The 20400-nt window shown below is 38.6% G+C and overlaps 2 protein-coding genes and 1 non-coding gene across 4 annotated transcripts in view; 1 reads left to right on the forward strand and 2 right to left on the reverse strand.

Moving 5' to 3' along the window:
- Positions 1 to 2140: 2140 nt before the first annotated feature.
- Positions 2141 to 3890, forward strand: RRAGA (Ras related GTP binding A). Its single transcript, XM_067744477.1, has one exon. The coding sequence runs from the start codon at positions 2519 to 2521 to the stop codon at positions 3458 to 3460; it is 942 nt and encodes a 313-aa protein (XP_067600578.1). The 5' UTR covers positions 2141 to 2518; the 3' UTR covers positions 3461 to 3890.
- Positions 3891 to 5171: 1281 nt separating this feature from the next.
- HAUS6 (HAUS augmin like complex subunit 6) overlaps positions 5172 to 20400 on the reverse strand; it is a 43821-nt gene continuing 28592 nt past the window's right edge. For both annotated transcript variants that reach the window (XM_067744476.1, XM_067744475.1), the window contains 5 exons: positions 16299 to 16365; positions 15811 to 15987; positions 13875 to 14010; positions 10946 to 11992; positions 5172 to 8949 (listed from right to left, as the gene is read on the reverse strand). In XM_067744476.1, the coding sequence (XP_067600577.1) occupies positions 8855 to 8949; positions 10946 to 11992; positions 13875 to 14010; positions 15811 to 15987; positions 16299 to 16365 (1522 nt within the window). In that variant the 3' untranslated portion in view covers positions 5172 to 8854. The remainder of the gene's footprint in view (positions 8950 to 10945; positions 11993 to 13874; positions 14011 to 15810; positions 15988 to 16298; positions 16366 to 20400) is intronic.
- Positions 16448 to 16581, reverse strand: LOC137228450 (small Cajal body-specific RNA 8). Its single transcript, XR_010945243.1, has one exon. It is a non-coding gene; the product is annotated as a small Cajal body-specific RNA 8 (non-coding RNA).

A 20400-nucleotide genomic window follows, 5' to 3' on the forward strand; every position in this document is an offset into this window, starting at 1 on the left:
GTACACTGTTGATGGGAATGTAGGTGCAGCCACTATGGAAAACAGTATGGAGTTTCCTCAAAAAAATTGAAAATAGAATTGCCATATGACCCAGCGAGCCGACTACTAGGTATGTATTCAAAGGAAAGGTCACTATCTCAAAAAGATATCTGCACCCTCATGTTCATTGCAGGATTCCTTACAATAGCCAAGATGTGGAATCAACCCAAGTGTCCACTGATGGATGAATGGATAAAGAAAATGTGATTGATATTAATATATCAATAAATATCAGAGAGACAGGAGAGGGAATTCAGCCATAAAAATGAAAGAAATCCTGCCTTTTGCAACGACAAGGATGGACCTTGAAGGCATTATGCTAAGTGAAATAAGTCAGACACAGAAAGACAAATCCTATATGATCTCATCTATATGTGGAATCTAAAAAACCAAACTCATAGATGCATACTGGTGGTTGCCAGAGGTGGGGTTTGAAGAGGTTGGAAAAATGGGTGAAAGTGGTCAAAAGGTACAAACTTCCAGTCATAAGATAAATAAGTTCTGGACACGTAATGTACAGCACGGTGACTATAGTTAACAATACGGTATTGTATATTTGAAACTTGCTAAGAGAGTAGATCTTAAAAGTTATTATCACAAGAAAAAAATTGTAACTACGTGAGGGGATGGGTGTTAACTAAGCTTATTGTGGTAATCATTTGGCAATATATACATATATCAAATTATTACATTGTACACCTAAAACTAATACAATATCATATGTCAAGTATATCTCAATAACACTGGGGAAAAGGGGGAAAAATCATCATAATCCAATATAAGTACTAGAAGAATTTAAATAAACTGAATGCTAAAAACCAAAAATGTTCAACTTTTCTAAGAATAGCAGGAATTCTTCTGTTGATATATTTTAGCTAAAATTTATGTCAATATCCACTTGTAGAATATGGTGTTAGAGAACATTCTTACTGGCTCAGAAAACTGAAGATGTGTTAAGTTTTGAACAAAAAAATCAAAAGAAATCTTTTTACATTAAAAAAAGTAGAAATGGAGGTTTATATATACAATGAAATATTATTCAGCCTTTAAAAGGGGGATCCTACCATTTGCAACAACAAGGATGAAACTGGAAGTCATCAGGCTAAGTGAAATAAGCCAGACACAGAAAGGAAAAACTTGGCATGATCTCACTTATCTGTAGAATCTAAAAAAAGTCAAATACATTGTAGCAGAGAGAATAGTTATTACCAGGTAGGGGGAAGTGAGGGTAATGGAGAGATAATGGTCAAAGGATAAAAAGTTGCAGTTATTCAGGATAAGTAAGTCTAGGGATCTAATCTACAACATGATGACTATAGTTAACACTGTATTGAATACTGGAAATTTACTGAGAGTAGATTTCAAGTGCTCTCACCACATACACACACAAAACTGGTAACTATACAAGATAGGTTAGCTTGACTGTAATCATTTCACTGTGTATGGACTGTGTATTCACTGTGTATGATGGACACCTTATATTTTAAAAATAAATTGCACTTCATTATGTAATAGACGTGTAACTTGGTAGAGTTACCTAACCCCTGTAAGCTTCCATTTACTGACTTGAAAATGAGGTTATTTATTCATAGGGTTATTGTGAGTAGTAAGTAATGTTCTATATTAGAATTTCCTCAAGCTTTGGAATTCTGATTATAAATCCCAAAGTCTGAGACTACCGAGAAAGCAGGTGTAAGAAAGGAACTTGCTTCCAAGTGGAAAAAGCACTAACTGGGAGTTAGGACATCTCCCGGGAGGGATTCACCACCGTTCAGCTGTGTAGCAATGGGCAATCACTTACTTCTGAACATCTGTACAGTTTTTATCTCCCCTGTCCTTGTACTGAGTAAACCAGGGAATCTGAGGAGGCCTAACTGGACGGAGAAGTTAAGCCTTCTTCGGCTTTTCCCTGTCTGCTGCTCAGGCCTAAAACCACGCAAGAGCACACCACGCTCTTAAAGCGCGTAGTGGTGTGCTGGGGTTTTTTCGGCCACGAGATGGCAGCATTCTCCCAACTGCCCACACACGTACAATTTGCAACCGTAGGCCCCGTTTAAATAGCAGAACAGAACACCAGATTCCTGGGTTCACCTTCCATTTTCTCTTTCGGGTGGGCCCTGCTGCGTTTCGTTAAAAGAGCGGCTTATCAAAGCTCGTTGTGCAGCGAAGGCCGAGACCGCGGGTTCTCGCGAGATCGCCGCCGGAAGTGGGTGGCAGCGGAGACGCAAAGACTCTCCTCTCCGGAAGGCGAGCGTTTCTCCGTAGCGGTTGCAGCGGTTTACCCCACGGCGCTCTGCCCCGAGAAAGAGCTCACCGGTCGCCGCCTTCCCAGCCCCGAGCTCGCACCTTCGGCTTCTCCGGCTGCACAGCTGCACGGCCTGGCCGTCGGAGCCCCCGCAAGCCTCGGCCCCTCCCTCCCTCCGACTCGCTGCAGTTAGGCCGCGCCCTGAGGCCCAGTCCGCGGCAGCTCCGGCGGGTGATGCCAAATACAGCCATGAAGAAAAAGGTGCTGTTGATGGGGAAGAGCGGGTCGGGGAAGACCAGCATGAGGTCCATTATCTTTGCCAATTACATCGCTCGTGACACCCGGCGCCTGGGTGCCACCATTGATGTGGAGCACTCCCACGTCCGATTTCTGGGCAACCTGGTGCTGAATCTGTGGGACTGTGGCGGTCAGGACACCTTCATGGAAAATTACTTCACCAGCCAGCGAGACAACATCTTCCGTAATGTCGAGGTTCTGATTTACGTGTTCGACGTGGAGAGCCGCGAACTGGAAAAGGACATGCATTATTACCAGTCGTGTCTGGAAGCCATCCTCCAGAACTCTCCTGATGCCAAAATCTTCTGCCTGGTGCACAAAATGGATCTGGTTCAGGAGGATCAGCGTGACCTGATTTTTAAAGAGCGAGAGGAAGACCTGAGGCGTTTGTCTCGCCCGCTGGAGTGTGCCTGTTTTCGAACATCCATCTGGGATGAAACGCTCTACAAAGCCTGGTCCAGTATTGTCTATCAGCTGATTCCCAATGTTCAGCAGCTGGAGATGAACCTCAGGAATTTTGCCCAGATTATTGAGGCTGATGAAGTTCTGCTGTTTGAGAGGGCGACGTTCTTGGTCATTTCCCACTACCAGTGCAAAGAGCAGCGTGACGTCCACCGATTCGAGAAGATCAGCAACATTATTAAGCAGTTCAAGCTGAGCTGCAGTAAATTGGCCGCTTCTTTCCAGAGCATGGAGGTTAGGAATTCTAACTTCGCTGCGTTCATCGACATCTTCACATCAAACACGTACGTGATGGTGGTTATGTCAGATCCGTCGATCCCTTCTGCAGCTACTCTGATCAACATTCGCAATGCCAGGAAACACTTTGAGAAGCTGGAGAGAGTGGATGGTCCCAAGCACAGCCTTCTTATGCGTTGAATATTGCCAAAATGCGCTCTCTGAAAATGCTGAATTGCCTTCCCCCGTTTTCTTTTAATATTCATAATGTCGTGTGCTTAAAAGTGGGCTTTGAAATGTGTGCTGCTTACTTCTTCCATCCCTTTCTTCCCTTCTCCCCAGTCTTCAAGCCTTGGACGCTATTTACTCAGCTATCCAGTAGAGCTTCAAGATGGCCTTTCTGAAAAGTTGGTATGGTGTTAACACTAAAGTAGGTGGTGGTGTATGTGTGTGTGTGTTCTGATTACCTGGTTATAATAGATATACACATCAAAGCCTTTACAATATCTTCCTGTATTCCTTACAAGGTTGCAAAGGTGGAATGTTATTTTATCAGCAAGGTATTAAAATGCATTTATAAATTCTTTTTGGCTTCAACCATGAATAAACATTTGCTGTTAGCAATTTAAAATATGGTCTTATTTGAAATAATTTGAAGGTGGTTAATATTAAAGCTATAGATTCTGATTGCCCACAAGTATTGCTTAACTGCTAAGTTTGATTTTGTGATCTTGGCTCCCATCACCTTAACGATGTTTCATAGCAACGGTAGCAGTGTGGTTAAGAGAACGGTCTCTGGAGCTAGACCACCTGAGCTGAGTTAGTATTCTAGTCCCTTCCCTTACTAGCTCTGTGAACTGGGCAAGGTACTTAATTTTACTGTGCTTTTTTCCTCATTTGTAAAATATGGATAAGGAGAGCACTACTTTATTGGATTAAGATTAAATTAAAGCAACATGGAAAACATTTAGAATGGTACCTGGCACAGACTCAGTAATGTGTCAGCTGTCAATACCACCCACTGAGCCATTCTTCCTCCCCGCTCCCAAATTACTGGATGTGAAGCCTAGCTAAGTATTTAAGCCCTTACTAAATCCCAGGTATTCTTAAATACTTGATGTGCATTTTCTTACTTAATCCTCACAACCTGTGAGGTAGATTACTTTTATCTGTTAATAGATGAGAAAACTGGTATGACCTTATTAAGGTTATACAGCTGAACCTAGGCAGTGTAATTGCAGATCCTCTCCTAACCTCTCCTAACTCTTCATCATAAAAATTCTAGCTTTTTAGCTGTACATTATTCCTTCATATAAATTCCCCAATTTTATAGATTGAGTAAACTGAAGCCAGGAAGTTAAATGACTTCTCAAAGAATAGTGTTTTGCTTTGGGCAAGATCACTTTCCCATCTGTATTTGTCTGGAAATTGGATAATTTTGAATCAGATTCTTAGATTACATACTTTGGGGGAAGAATTCTAAGGTTCCTATTTTGAATTGGCAGTGTGGTATAGTGAAATCAAAAAACAGACCTAAAGTGCCCCGTTACAGCCGCCTCATAGATTGTTTTAAATGAAATCTAGTATCTTAGAGCCAAAACACCTCTGATCAACTCCTCTCACCTCATTTTACAAATGAGGCATTATCTCTATTTACAGACATTAAATATAAGTGATAGGGAATTTCCAAACCTTTATAAAGTTATTTAACATTTATTAAATCCTTTATAGCAGCACCTGTGGATGACAAGATCCCTACCCATGAAGAGCAAGAAGCTGTTCAGATACGTTATTAAACTAGTCTAATTAGGGCCTTTGGCAATAAGCTAGTATAGACTCCAAATGAACTCTGAGGGTATATATGTACTTTTAAAAATCATTTTAAAATACATTTAATAAATCTAGAGCTAGGTGGTATAATACTGAACATTTATTCAAGACTAGTATGTAAAACATTTACAGATAGTCCCATGGAGGACTCACAAATATTTTAAATTCAACATTCACAGTGCATAACGCAAAAGGTATATCAACTATGTATGTGCAACTTAACGTGAAAGAGAGCTTTACTTTAGCAAATACTTTCTTTACATTAAGGAAAATGTCCTTAAACCTATCTTCTTTAATTTTAGTATACTCAGAGTAGGGGAAAAACAGGATTTCCTTTTATACAGGTCTCAAGAATTTAAATCAAATTGACTCCATAGATCATGGTTAAGAAACACATGGTAAAGAATGCTTTCAAAATACTTGTATTTTTGTTTTCAATTAAATTCCCCCAAATTGATTTTAACAACCAATAGTCTTTATTCCACTTGATAACATTTTTCATGTTAAGCAACATTATATGCTTGTTGTCTTTAAACATTTAAAACAATTAGAACATAAGGGCATTGTCTAAAGTTTCAAACTGATAGAGAAGTCAGTTTACACACCATCTTATGAATAGTGAATAAAACAAGGTATATTCTGCTGTGAATGTAATGAGAAAAAGTACTCTTACAGCAATAAAGTAGCCCTCCGTCTTTACCATTACTTTAATTCCATCACACAGAGGCAAAGAAAACAATTCCAATACTTCAGTATCTGCTAAGGATGATCTATGGCCCTTGGAGTATATGTATGTGTGGACACACCCCACACACATATCTACGTAAGTATATGTCTGTATGTATTTAATCAATACAACTGGAGAAATCACAACCATGAAAAAATACAATAAAAGCAATAAATGAAAAATACTAAGTGAATAAAAGTTAACATAAGCCATAGGAGATTTCAGAGAAGGGACAGTCCCAGGGATAAGAGATTAAGACTTCAAGGTGAAAGTGAGATTTGTTCTGAACCCTAAAGGACAAACTATAACTGAAAGGCTGGGAGATGAAGGTAGGATATTCCAGCTTCAGAACTGTGCATTAAGATTTTTAAAGACACATGCCCACCAAAGCATTGCAGTTAAAAAAAAGGTGGGGGGGAGATCATAGTGGAAGAGGGAAAAGAGGAATCTATGGAGGAGACCTTATATGCCTTTAAATTTGAACTCACTTCTGGAATTAACAATGAACCATTAATGGAATTTTAAACAAAGAAGTGATATGGTCAAAGCAGTCCCTTAAGGTCAAAAGGCAGGTAATGCAGGCAATATTGGATAAGGAAGAGGAGTCATAATCAAAATGGTTTAGGAGAAAGTGACAGATTTAATATACTTTTGTTTATACTACTGGCATACAAAGGACAGGGAAGAATGCCAAAAACTCTCAGCCTTTCACAGGTGTGACTCAACAACGATGTGGTTTTTGTAAATCTATTAATATCCAAAGATATTTTGGTCTTGTGATTCCCATTAATTCAGGGCCCACACTTATTGATGAACTTCAGCTTCCTTATCAGAGAGCTCATATCTCTAAAGCAGAATGTAATAGTGTACCTAGCTTCTTTAAGATACCCCAGGGCTAAATGTGAATCTCTATCCACTAGCAGTGGCTCTCAAGCTATTTATTGAGCCTAAGAATTACCAGGGCAGCTATTTAAAATGCAGATTTCTAATCCTCACTTTAGACCTACAGAATATATGTTTTTTTAAGATGTATTCCAGGTAATTCCTCAAGTCCATCTTAGACAAGTCATTTAAGCTCCCTAGCTTCGGTATCATTACCTGTAAAATAGGTACAATATCACTATCTTACAGAAGTATAAGACTTAAATGATATATTAAGTATCCAGGAATAGCTCTGGCCCTTTGTAGATGCTAATACCTTCTCCTTAGCATGTTAATTTTGGATTTACCAATATTAGGTTTCTTAAGACTAGAGGACAGTTTCCCAGTAGACTTAGAGAGTCCCTATTTGTTCTGTTAACTAATAAAAGGATATGGCACCTTAGGAGAAGCTTTTCTCTTCCTCTTTCTTTTCCACTGCAAAGAAGGCAGTTATTTGTGCTTTTCTTCTGTCTTTTCTCACAAAAAAAGACTGGCCTTCAAACTTGGATCAAACAAGCAACACAGAAAGTAAGCCAAAATGAGTGAAGAAAGATGAAGTATTAAGCCCATCCACTTCCAGAACTCTTCAACTTTTCTCCTCTTCTTGCCAGTTTCTTGGCAAACTGGACAAGGCTGTGATGGTTAAGAGTTGAGGCTAGACACGGGTGCTGTAGGTGCTACCACCCTTCCAGTGTGTGCTTAACAACCTGGTTCGCAGAGGGCAATGGCATGTATTCATCACTTGGATGCTAAAGACAAGCCGTTTTCTTGGCCAGGGGGTCTAACTACATGAGGCAGGACATTGTACAAGAGGCCTCACATCTGACTCCCATTTAGAGTCCAGAAGGCCCACTCCTGCAGCCATATCCTAAATCCTGGCCTTTTAGTTACTTCTAGGAGGTCTTGTTGGTATATTAAGGAAGGAAAATAAGGTCAAATCCTAGCTTCACCACTGACTTAGCTGTGTAACACTGAACAAGTTATTTAACCGCAAATTCAATTTTCTCGTTAATCTGAAGCTATTCTGTAGGCAGTGAGGAACTGATGGTTTTTGAGGAGGAAAGTAACAATCAAAATTAGCTCCCTTAACCTGCTGTATAGCACAGGGAGCTCAGCTTGGTGCCCTGTGATGGCCTAGTTGGGTGGGATGGGGGGTGAGGGGGAGGGAGGTCCAAGAGGGAGGGGATGTGTGTATGAGTATAGCTGATTCACTTCACTGTGCAGCAGAAACTAACACAACATTGTAAAGCAATTATACTCCAATAAAAAAATTTTAAAAAAATTGAAAAAAAAATTAGCTCCCTTCCCCAAAAACAGTGCCCCTCCAAAAAAAACCAAACAGACTAATTTTTTAATTTACACTTTTTCTGTTAAAATAAAAAACTAGAGTTAAATTCTCAAAGTCTAAATTAGACTAAATATAAAACTGCTATACAACCCACTGAATGGATTTATAATGTCCCTCAAAAGTATCTAGTCATCTTCTGCCTTTTTCCTTTTTTCTAAACTCATTCTGCTCCAGTCTTCACTATCATCACATGCACTTTATTCCATCAAACATCATTTTCCAGGATCAACCTACCTGAATAATCATTAAGCCTCTTTAGAGCTTTCCCAAACTTAAACTTTGTCATTTTGATTATACACCCCAAAGCATTACTTTCCTCACTTTTTTTGTTTAGTACCAGAATGTTGTAAAAAGAAACAATAAAAGTTGTATATTTCCCTAAAAAGAAAGATCAGTATATCCAATGGCTATTAAGTTAACCACTTAATAAAACACATTAAAAACTACTCATCCTTATGTTAATTAACTGAAATTAGAACATAATGAATTAGTAAACCTAATACTATGCCATTTCATGCCCACAAGATTATCCAAGAAACCAAAATGGCTTCTCATAACTTGTTTGCTTTCCAAATACTTCACATTTCAACCCCATATCCATACAGACAGAGAAAATCCAAACATACTCTCCTTACTTAAAATCAGTAGAGAAGGCTAAAAAGCATTATTTAGGACTTTTTTAGACCCTGAAAAAGTTACACTTCCAATGTGTATTTAAATTACAAATGTTTTTATCCTGTGACATTGCTTCAACTTAAGTTCATCGTAGTTAAGTTGACTGGGCTACTACTTCATCTTTCAAGTCGGATGGAGATTCTTTGGCATCAAGGCTCTTATTCAAGATTTCTTCTTCTGCAAAATTGACTTCAAAAAGAGAAAAAAGGATAAGCAAACATTATAAAGAAAAAATAGGACAAATTCCAAGTAGTAGCAAATTTCAGTAAAAAGTTCACATGCAAATATGTAACTGCAATAAAATTACCATTATTCTGGGACTTCCCTGGTGGCACAGTGGTTAAGAATCTGCCTGCCAATGCAGGGGACACAGGTTCGTGCCCTGGTCCGGGAATATCCCACATGCCACAGAGCAACTAAGCCCATGCACCACAACTACTGAGCCTGCGCTCTAGAGCCCACGAGCCACAGCTACTGAAGCCCGCACGCATAGAGCCCGTGCTCCGCAATGAGAAGCCACCACAATGAGAAGCCCATGCACCGCAACAAAAAGTAGCCCCCACTCGCCGCAACTAGAGAAAGCCCGCGCGCAGCAACAAAGACCCAACTCAGCCAAAAAGAATTAAAAAAAAAAAAAAAAAAAAAAGGTAAGATGGGAGTAGGATGGGCCCTTAATCTACAGGACTGATGTCCTTATAAGAAGGTACACGGAACACAAGGGGAGAATGCCATGTGAAGATGGAGGCAGAAATGTGTTATGCTGCCACAAGCCAAAGAACACCTGGGGGTTATCAGAAGCTAGAAGAATCAAGAAGGATCATCCTCTAGTGCAGAGGTACCCAACCCCCGGGCCGTGGACCACTACCCGTCCGCAGCCTATTAGGAATCAGGCCGCACAGCAGGTGAGTGACAGGCGAGCGAGCAAAGCTTCATCTGCCACTCCCCATCCCTCGCATTACCACCTGAACCTCCCCACCCCCCACCATGGAAAAATTGCCTTCCACGAAACTGGTCCCCAGTGCCAAAAAGGCTGGGGACCACTGCTCTAGTGGCTTCAGAGGGAACACGGCCATGCCAACACCTTGATTCTCAATCCTAGCCTCCAGAACTTGTTTTCTCCAGAGACAAAAAATTTCTGTTGTCTTCAGCCACCCAGTTTGTGGTACGTCATTACGGCAGCCCTAGGAAAGTAATACAATGACCTACCTTGTTTTGTCACTGCACCCCCATCAAATTATTTCAAACGAAACCACAGATACTATATTATTTTTTAATTCAAATTTATTTATTTTTTGGCTGTGTTGGGTCTTCGTTGCTGCGCACAGGCTTTTTCTAGTTGTGTCGAGCAGGGGCTACTCTTATCGCTGTGTGTGGGCTTCTCACTGCCGTGGCTTCTCTTGTTGCAGAGCACGGGCTCTAGATGCATGGCCTTCAGTAGTTGTGGCACATGGGCTCAGTAGCTGTGGCTCGTGGGCTCTAGAGCACAGGCTCTGTAGTTGTGGTGCATGGGCTTAGTTACTCTGCGGCATGTGGAATATTCCTGGCCAGGGAACGAACCTGTGTCTCCTGCATTGGCAGGCAGATTCTCAACCACTGCGCTACCAGGGAAGTCCCACTATATTATAATGATATTTAACATAGCGTTTCTCAACTTTAGAACCACCTTCCATTAGCCAAAAAGATTTTGACAAGGTTTACTTTCAGTAGTTTCTATTACAAAAGCAATAGGTTTCAGGTTTTTGGTTTTGTTTTCCACCCCTGTCCCATACCAATTGTAAGCTAAATCACTAGAAGGGCTTCCCTGTTGGCGCAGTGGTTGAGAGTCCGCCTGCCGATGCAGGGGACACGGGTTCGTGCCCCGGTCCGGGAAGATGCCACAGAGCGGCTGGGCCTGTGAGCCATGGCCACTGAGCCTGCGCATCCGGAGCCCGTGCTCCGCAACGGGAGAGGCCACAACAGTGAGAGGCCCGTGTACCGCCAAAAAAAAAAAAAAAAATCACTAGACATTCTGAAAGTACCCATAAAAATGATGGGTTTACTCTTCTCATCCTAGCTGAAGGAATAAAGAGCATATTTTGTCATATTAACAATAAAGATCATGTAACATTCACTGCATGCTATTTTTAGGAGAAGGTGAGAGAAAACTTCAGCAGGTTAATATGCACATTATCTAGTTAAATCTTACCTGTTAAATTAGGTAGACGTTCTCCAAGACTACATGGTATTGTGGTCCTCAATCTTTGTTCCACTGGAGAAAACTTAATTAGTGGTGAAAGAGACCGTTTTCTTTCACCAAGGGACATGCGTGAAGATGGTTTTGTACAGTCAATGTGCATATCATGAGTGCCCCAAAAGTTAAGCATATCATCAGTTTGCATGTATTGGGAAGTAAGGCTCAATTCTGGTTTGTGTCTTTCAAGTGTTTCAGGATTAGAGAGGCAAATTTCTTCCCTTTGCTTGGGCACAGATTTCTTCAGAGCCTCATATCCACTCCAAGTAGCCTGTAAATTAAAGTCTGATTCTGGAGTATTCTGTCTTCCTCCCACAGCACCTTCTGGGAAAATGCCACTGTGCATAGGGCTATTTGGTTCCAGTTTAAAATTGGCCTCTGTACTACTGGAGCTATTAAGACTTAAGTGACCAACTTCTTCTGGAAGAGTTTCATGTAATATGCCAAAATCACTATCTTTAAAACTGGAACTAATTCCACTTGATATCTGAAAAGAGTTCCATAACATACTTTTATGCATGGAAAGATCTTTGTAAGAAGCTTTCGAGTGGTCTGATATTTTAATATACTCTTCTTCACTGCTACCTATCACATCTCTCCTATTGCCTACAGCAGGGGAGGATGTCTCTATTTGGCTAGTTTCTAAAAACTTGTTCTGTAAAGCTGTACATTCCAAATCTTGCTTACAAATTATGTCCTTATTTAACAAATCTGACACATTCTGTGTTGTTGGTTCACCTATGCAACTGGTTACCACAGGTTTCTGAAGCACACACTTGAGGCAATCTGAAACAACTTTCTCTTCAGGCAAATGAGAATGGCTAGAATCGGACACAGTGGTTGCTGAGAAAAAACTGTCCACGTTAAGCTCTTTTTGATTATGCACCACAGGTAAGGATTCTGGCAATACTTCTCTATGTTCAGTATCCATCTGAATTGGTTCTGCACTTCTGTTATCTTCTATTTTAACAGCTTTTCTCCATGAGCTCCTAATTTCACTTACTGATTAAATGAAGGGGGAAATAACACAAGTTATTAATAAATTCCCAAATAGAACATGCAATTAAACATTTCATTTCTAGTGCTTAAGATAAAACTTCTGACTCAGTACATGTTCATAAATATGCCAGTTGGATGACAAGGCTCCACAATACACCAAAGCCCAACAACATCAAAGAATTCCATCTCCAACTGACCACACACAAAAAATGAAACGTGTTCCTGAAATGTGCATATACTTTCACACAGCACATACAAATCACATGTATTAAAGAGATATTTTCTTAACCATAATTCAAAGAGTCATGTACCACAATATTCATTGCAGCTCTGTTTACAATAGCCAGGACATGGAAGCAACCTAAGTGTCCATCGACAGATAAATGCATAAAGAAGATGTGGCACATATATACAATGGAATATTACTCAGCCATAAAAAGAAATGAAATCGTGTTATCTGTAGTGAGGTGGATGGACCTAGAGTCTGTCATACACAGTGAAGTAAGTCAGAAAGAGAAAATCAAATACCGTATGCTAACACACATATATGGAATCTTAAAAAAAAAAAAATGGTTCTGAAGAACCTAGGGGCAGGACAGGAATAAAGATGCAGACGTAGAGAATGGACTTGAGGACACAGGGAGGGGGAAGAGTAAGCTGGGACGAAATGAGAGAGTGGCATGGACTTAAATATACTATCAAATGTAAAATAGCATAGCTAGTGGGAAGCAGCCACACAGCACAGGGAGATCAGCTCGGTGCTTTGTGACCACCTAGAGGGGTGGGATAGGGAGGGTGGGAGGGAGACGCAAGAGGGAGGAGATATGGGGATATATGTATATGTATAGATGATTCACTTTGTTATATAGCAGAAACTAACACACCATTGTAAAGCAATTATACTCCAATAAAGATGTTATTTATAAATAAATAAACAAACAAATAAATGGAAAAAAAGATATTTTCTTGCCCATCTAGGCCAGGGTTTGGCATGCATATATATATATATTTATTTATATACTTATATATATACAGTATACACACACACACACACACACAACACACACTTTTTCTATAAAGGGCCAGATAGTAATACTTCAGGTATTGCAGGCCATCTTATCTGTGGTAACTACTCAGCCACTGTAATGTGAAAGTAGCCATAAACGATATGCTGACAAATGAACAAGGTTGTGTTCAATGCAACTTTATGTACAAAAACACATAGGGTGGGCCAGATTTGGTTTGCAAGATGTAGTTTGCCAACCACCAATCTATACAGTGGCTAGGTTCAACCTGAACTGAATCCATTTAACTTTGGATATGTCATTTCTAGTAGCAAAATGGAAATTATATATCTAATCACTTACCCAGCATGATGTGCCTACATGAGGACAAGAATATCCGAACTTTGCCCACACAATACAGGTTGTAAGAAGAAAGTACTGGGGAGTCTGATTAGCTTGGGAGAGGTAGGTAAGATCTCTGTACAGAGTTTTTGGCTGATGCTGCTGGTTGTTGACTGGAAGAATACAGCCTCCATACTCTATAAATGTTGATCACAGATCAGGTGTGGAGGCAGAGGATATTTCTGAAGTGATCAACTAAAATATTTTCCACGAAAAAGCCAAGTAAAACAACAAAAACAAAACTGTACAGTTCCAGGGCAAAATAATACTGCTGAAGGACTGCCATATAGGTGACAGTGCCCACAGTTGATATTTCAATAAAAGTCCCCCACATGAAAACAAATAGAGCCAATGCCACTAAATTGAAAGATACAGAAGAAAAGTTTTAAAGTGAGTTTCCAAAAGATTTGTCAGACCATGGTTCTAATAGTAGTAATGTCTAAGAAAGAAAATAGTGACAAAAAACATTATTAACTTACTCAAGTTTTCTGGAGTTCGGGGAATTTGATTCCTTGTTAAGAATGGGTTGGAAGCTAGAGAGTCAATTAGTTCCTCTAATATTACTTCTTTTCCTTTAGAAGGCTGTGGTGAATCAGATAAAACTGCCCTTGCAACCTAAAACAGAAAAGAAAAAGTAAAGCAAAAATTACCAAGCCCACTGGTAGAATGCAACAAAGGCCCTGATAAGAACAATAAGCACAAAAATAAACTCAACAATGTAGCTCCCAGGCACTCCATATAGACTCTCCAGGCACAATCCTATTAAGGTGAAATCAAACCCAAACCCTGTTTCCTCCCTTATCTTAAATGGATATCCTGTTACACAGGAGAGAAAAGATAAGAAATCTTTACACTTGGAAAGATTTAGATATAGTTCTGACTGCGGTGATCTGAATTACTATCTGCCACACTTGAGCTTCACAATTCCATATCTGCTAAAATGACTGGTTCTAAAGCATGCAGGTTCTTCTTAATTATAATCCACCGCACAGTAACACCTCTACTAATAAACAGAGTACATTCTGACAACAAACTTCTTTGCCAGAAACCTCATCATCAGACATAAATTAGTGAAAACATAGGGATACATTTCTAAAATAGAGAAAAGAAAGTGTACAATATGGAAATAGCACTCTATTAACATTTTAATAAAACCAGAAAGCAAAAAACAAGCAAATTAAAATCTCTGCACCCTGAAATCCTGAAAAAAAGAAACTGCCTACAACCATAATCAAACTGACTCCTCCTCCATAAAAATACAGGGCTTCTTAGAATTCTAACACTAAATATTCCTTGTCATAAACACTATTAAAGAGAATTAATTTCACTTTACTTTCAGAGTTTTATGAGATTTTAGGGCTCTCCTCTTCCATCCTATCTCATTCCACTGCTACTGTAAATTCTTTTAACCAGAAAATGTGCCTTTCCTCCCATATCAGGAAAGAAAAAAAGAATGACTAATCATCTTTTCTTTAGTATAGAGTCAATCAACTAATACAGAGAAACAACAGAACTTTAGAGATTTAAAAATATTTAGAGACCATGAAACTGGTCCAACTTCCTCAAGTTGCAAACAAGAAAAATGACTGACAGCCAGCTCTCTTATTTGGACAATATTTATTAACTTTTTTCACGATCAAGATAAAGGAGGGAACTCCAATACCTGAATCAATATGCACTAAACCAAACTTTTCTTTCAGTCTCTCAGGAATGTAAAACAGCTGATTTATTTTCTGGCTGTTTCTGTTTCTGGCAGATAATCCAAATTCAAACAATGGGAAATATGTAATAAAAATAACATTAAAGAATGGCCTGACCATTTCATTTGTATAAACCGAGTTCTGTAATACTCAGCAATAGTCGTATTATGTGGTCACTTGCCAGTGAAAAGTAGAAAATTATTAAGGAACAGAGCTGGTTAAGAAAACCAAGATCATAAACAATCATGTATTTATTCACTTTTGAAATATTTAAAAAGCAGAAGGACAAAACCTTCACTTGGTGATAATATACTGTATAGTCTTTGTTCTAAAATTCAAAAAAAGAGGAAGCTCAGCTAAGCAACAGATAACATTCGCAGAGTATTTTAATAAGTATAATCATTGGGTGTATTTATCCAACAATTTATGTAATGGTTAATTCCAAAAATATTATACATGTATTATTTTTATACTTTTGGATAGTTATAGAATGGGACATGGGTTCTAAACCACGGATATAATCTTAACTAAATAAGTTTATTTTATATCTGTTTCTACTTTTGGGGAGGACCAATTCTGCTTTAACCATGATTTTTATTGTCTGTGACCTCCTTCCCAAATTACACCTAATCAATAATTAACTGTACTTCACTTATAATCCCAACACCATTTAGAAAATGACATTTCAGTATACTTATTACAATCTCTTTCTAACCTCTTCTACCAGATGATCTTGCTCTTTTTGGAATGGATCACTTTTTTTAGCTGGCAGAGACCCTCCAAATGCACTACTCTTTGCAATATTTGATGATGAAGAGTCTTCCGCTTCAAATTCTGATGTTTTCTTAGAAACTGTTTCATTTTTCTCTCTAGGAGTCATCAACTTCGTGTCCTGAATAAGATAGACATGTAATGTTAAAACGTTAATAATTGTACCTGATCTTCATTGTACCTGATCTTCATTAATGTTAATCTATAAAAGGTTAACATTATTGTAAAATTAAATGTTCGCTGGCACAGTTTAAAAATTCCAGTATTCCCATTTAGAAGTAATAACTAATGTGTAAACAGGAATGGTAGATAATGTGCACATACTAGGAAATGTGAAAATAGAAATTTAATTGGGGTATCAACAAAAGTAAAGAATATTTTTACCATATGTGAGTATGGTCAGAATTAATTTTAAATTGTTTTAAAATGTACCTTTTCAAGTAGTGTAACACTGTTTCTATCTGATGGTGAAATGGGCTGCAACAGGAAAGAAGCAGGGCTAAAAGGAAAAAAAATTAATAAATCCAAGTTATGAGTAAGAAAGAATTCCATTCACTTGATGTATTTGAATATTCTAAGGAAACTGTCTGCCCCGTATCTGTCCGTTACGATTTCACTCAATTCGTCCCGGTCATCAAAAGGCAGTTTATTATTCTAGGGAAGTATAGTGACAATTAGAGCAGTACTTCAGCCCAATTTGTGTATCAGCCTCCCAAACTAATGAACATTTTCCTTACCCAGTATGTATTTTAAGTCAACAGCATTTTTTACAAGGGTTGGATGACTTGATGAACACTCAAAAACTTGAGTACAAGGTAAAAACAAATTCAATTAGGGACTTCCCTGGTGGCGCAGGGGTTAAGAATCTGTCTGCCAATGCAGGGGACATGGGTTTGATCCCTGGTTCGGGAAGATCCCACATGCCGCAGAGCAACCAAGCCCGTGCGCCACAACTACTGAGCCCGAGTGCCACAACTACTGAAGCCCCTGCACCTAGAGCCCATGCTCTGCAGCAAGAGAAGCTGCCGCAATAAGCCCGCGCACCGCAACAAAGAGTAGCCCCCGCTCGCCGCAACTAGAGAAAGCCCATGCGCAGCAACGAAGACCCAATGCAGCCAAAAATAAACAAATAAAAATAAATAAATTAAAGAAAAAAATTCAATTAACTAGAATCACATTATTACAATGTCCTCAGGCTTCAGACCACAGAAGCACTGTAGCAGAGACTAAGATTCTTTTGATATTTCAGGTCCAAAATCAATTTCTCTTATGCTGAATTTTCCATAGCAAATACATTACACTTACAGTAAAGCCATGAGGTTATTCAATTTGAATTTGCAGCATTCCACACATAGTGTTCCTTAATCTCTTAGATTCTCTTGCCCCTTTTGGTTAACGTGAAAACCTTATGCATCTTTTCACTATAATTACAAAGTAAGTTATTAAATTTTTTAAGCCTTCAAAGTAATGATAACTTTATTTATCTTCATCTTGAAAGTGCCTTCAAATTCAATCATGGATTGGGTCTGCTCACTGACCAAAAGCTTTTCTACTCTAGGTAAAATGGAGGCAGGATTACCACAGAAACCACCTTCAACATCAAGCATGCCAGTGTTTTTCTTTCCGTTCACAGACAGAAAAGTACAAAATTATCAACTTTGCAAATATTTTATATAATAGCAAATATGCCTTTCAAACTTTTTCAAATATGCCCTTCTTGAAATCTACCTTCCAAACATAATTCAAAATCACTGAAATCGCTCAAGTTTCAAATTCGCTTCGACAGGATATAATCTAGATATCTAAGGCAAAAGATTAGTGATTACTATCTAGTGTGATTTTATCCACATTCTTCCCCAAAATTGACGTTAAAATGATCAGAAAGCCCTCTGAAGCAGGGCCAGCAAGCTATGGACCAATGCCATTAAGATGCCACCAAAAGACTGGTGAGCTCCTTGAGGATGATGACTATGTCTTACCAAAGGCTATTCCCAAGTCCTAACACAGTACCTGGCGCTTGGCAGTGCCACACGATGGATCAATGAATAAATGTCACTTGAAGATGAGGTTCTATAGATGCCACCAAATTTTTCTATCTGAATCATTCTTGCAGAGTCTCATAATAGAGAAAAATGGAACCACATTCTATACCTCCTCTCTCTCGTTTCTGAATTGGCAACATGCTATTAGCCTTGTTAATATCTCAATTCAAGTCAACTTCAAAGCAGCCCTGGCTCAGTCCTTACTCTCTACCCACTTGCCAGGCCAAAACTGAGGCCCATGAAATCCAGATAAAAAGGGTATTGATCCCACTGTGGAAATTAACCCTAAAAGCACTACCAAAAGAAAAAAGACATGCTTTTTACAGCAGCAAAAATTTTGAGGAAAACCTAAAGTCTAAAAATAAATGAAATGTTAAAAAGCTATTTTAAGTGGTAATATAATGTTAAGTAAATATACACACACACTTAAAAAAACTGCATTTATGCTATGTTAATGTTGAGAAAATTTTGTATTTTAGAATACAAGACTTTGGAATTGGAAATAAAGTCTAAAAAAGAACTTCGGAAAGAATCTGACAAGTGATTTATTGGAAATTGGAAATTTTAGCTAATTATTTTTTATTTTCATTTGTTGTTGTTATAATATGTCTACAATTAACAGAGAAATAAAAAAAAGAGAAAGGAAATAACAAAATGAGATTAGAATTCAATTTCTAAGACTAAGGATGTTTGTTTGGAATGCATGCAAGATCATACTGCCCTATCTCTGAAATGTAGTAAAGGAGAAACCGTAGAGGTTAAAGGTCTAGAAGAACTGCATCACCACCACTAGAAATATCATGGAACCCTCCTTTCCAGAAACCACTGCAAAGAAAGGTAGTACCCACAGTGTACAGCAAAGGCATCATCAATCACTGAATTCTGATTGTAAGTATGGTGCAGCCTCCATGAGCTCACTCTGATCAAAATCAAGCCAGGAGATCTATGGAGAAGACTACTTATACTTTAGTACTTGTGAATGAAAACCACACGTGAAAGGGCAAACAACACACTTACCCTAAAAACTACATTCATCTCATGCTTTTTAACTGCATAATTATATTAACCATATCCACATATGAATTTCCCAATTAACTACACTGATACTGATGTAAGATGATGCCACTACAAATAAAATATTTAGTATAATAGCTGAACTACATGCCAAAAACGGTATTTCTTTAAGTGCAGTCTCTCCACGTTACACATGAAACATTTTATTACAAAATACCTTTTACAGTAAAGAATTCTGAGCAACATGTTTACTTCCATATCCCAGTAACTCAACTCTTTACCTCTCTTCTGTTCTCCTATTAGGCAGTCATAATCTTTCATTTCCCATTAAGCGTTTATCCCTCATCACCAAAAGCCTTCCTCTACCTCCTTTCAATATCCCAACCTATAAGTAAAATAAAGAGTGAAAAGACAGTTAAAAGATCCAAAAGCTTAGAAAAGAATAAATGTGGAAGTCAAAATTATTTAACACAGGGGCTTCCCTGGTGGTGCAATGGTTGAGAGTCCGCCTGCCGATGCAGGGGACACGGGTTCGTGCCCCTGTCCGGGAAGATCCCACATGCCGCGGAGCAGCTGGGCCCATGAGCGATGGCCGCTGAGCCTGCGCATCCGGAGCCTGTGCTCCGCAACGGGAGAGGCCACAGCAGTGAGAGGCCCGCGTACCGCAAAAACAAACAAACAAACAAAAACAAACAAACAAAAAATTATTTAATTCAACTTTTTCCTATATTAAGAGAATTCTATTTGAATTAAATTCTTAGGGGCTGAGCATCTGGCTCCTGTAGAATTCTGATAGTACATCTTAGTACAAAATTCTATTTCAAGAAAGAATCTTGAGGTTGAATGGAGTTCATAAATAAAATCAGATTTGTGAATTAATCTACTAACTCCATCAATCTTTAGTCCAACAAGAAACCTTAAATCAAAATATTTAATCTGTTCTCTCAAGGAAAGACAGACCAAAAACATAACTGAGATCGGGAAGCACCAACTATTTCCCTCTAAGAGGCATGCTTTAAGAACAATTGTGATAAGGGGGTAAAATTAGCAAGCCCAATAACTTTATAATTTCTTCACTTTACAAGGTCTTCACTGCAGATTTCATTCTATTTCTTTAGGTACTCAGAAAATCAACATCACACCCAGATCTAAGAACAAAAATAAAATTCTCCCACAAGTAGTGCTGACCTCCTATGAACCAGAAAATTTGCAGAGGAAACTGCCAATAGCATAATTTCACATGTAAGCTTTGACAATAGTTACGGTATTTCAACTTAATAACTTATTAAGAGTATACAGAATGAAGGGGGCCTCAAGTCATTTAAAATTTTCTTTTAGAATTATCCTAAATATTTTGTTTCCGTATCTGTGCCTCATTAACATGGGGAAGTTGAACTGAAAATCGACTATTTAAATCAAAGGTTAATCAGAAAAAGCAAAATAATAAAGGAATCTATTTAGCATATCTGTGTTTGACT

Source organism: Pseudorca crassidens, chromosome 7, assembly GCF_039906515.1.
Source record: "Pseudorca crassidens isolate mPseCra1 chromosome 7, mPseCra1.hap1, whole genome shotgun sequence".
Lineage (NCBI taxonomy): Eukaryota > Metazoa > Chordata > Mammalia > Artiodactyla > Delphinidae > Pseudorca > Pseudorca crassidens.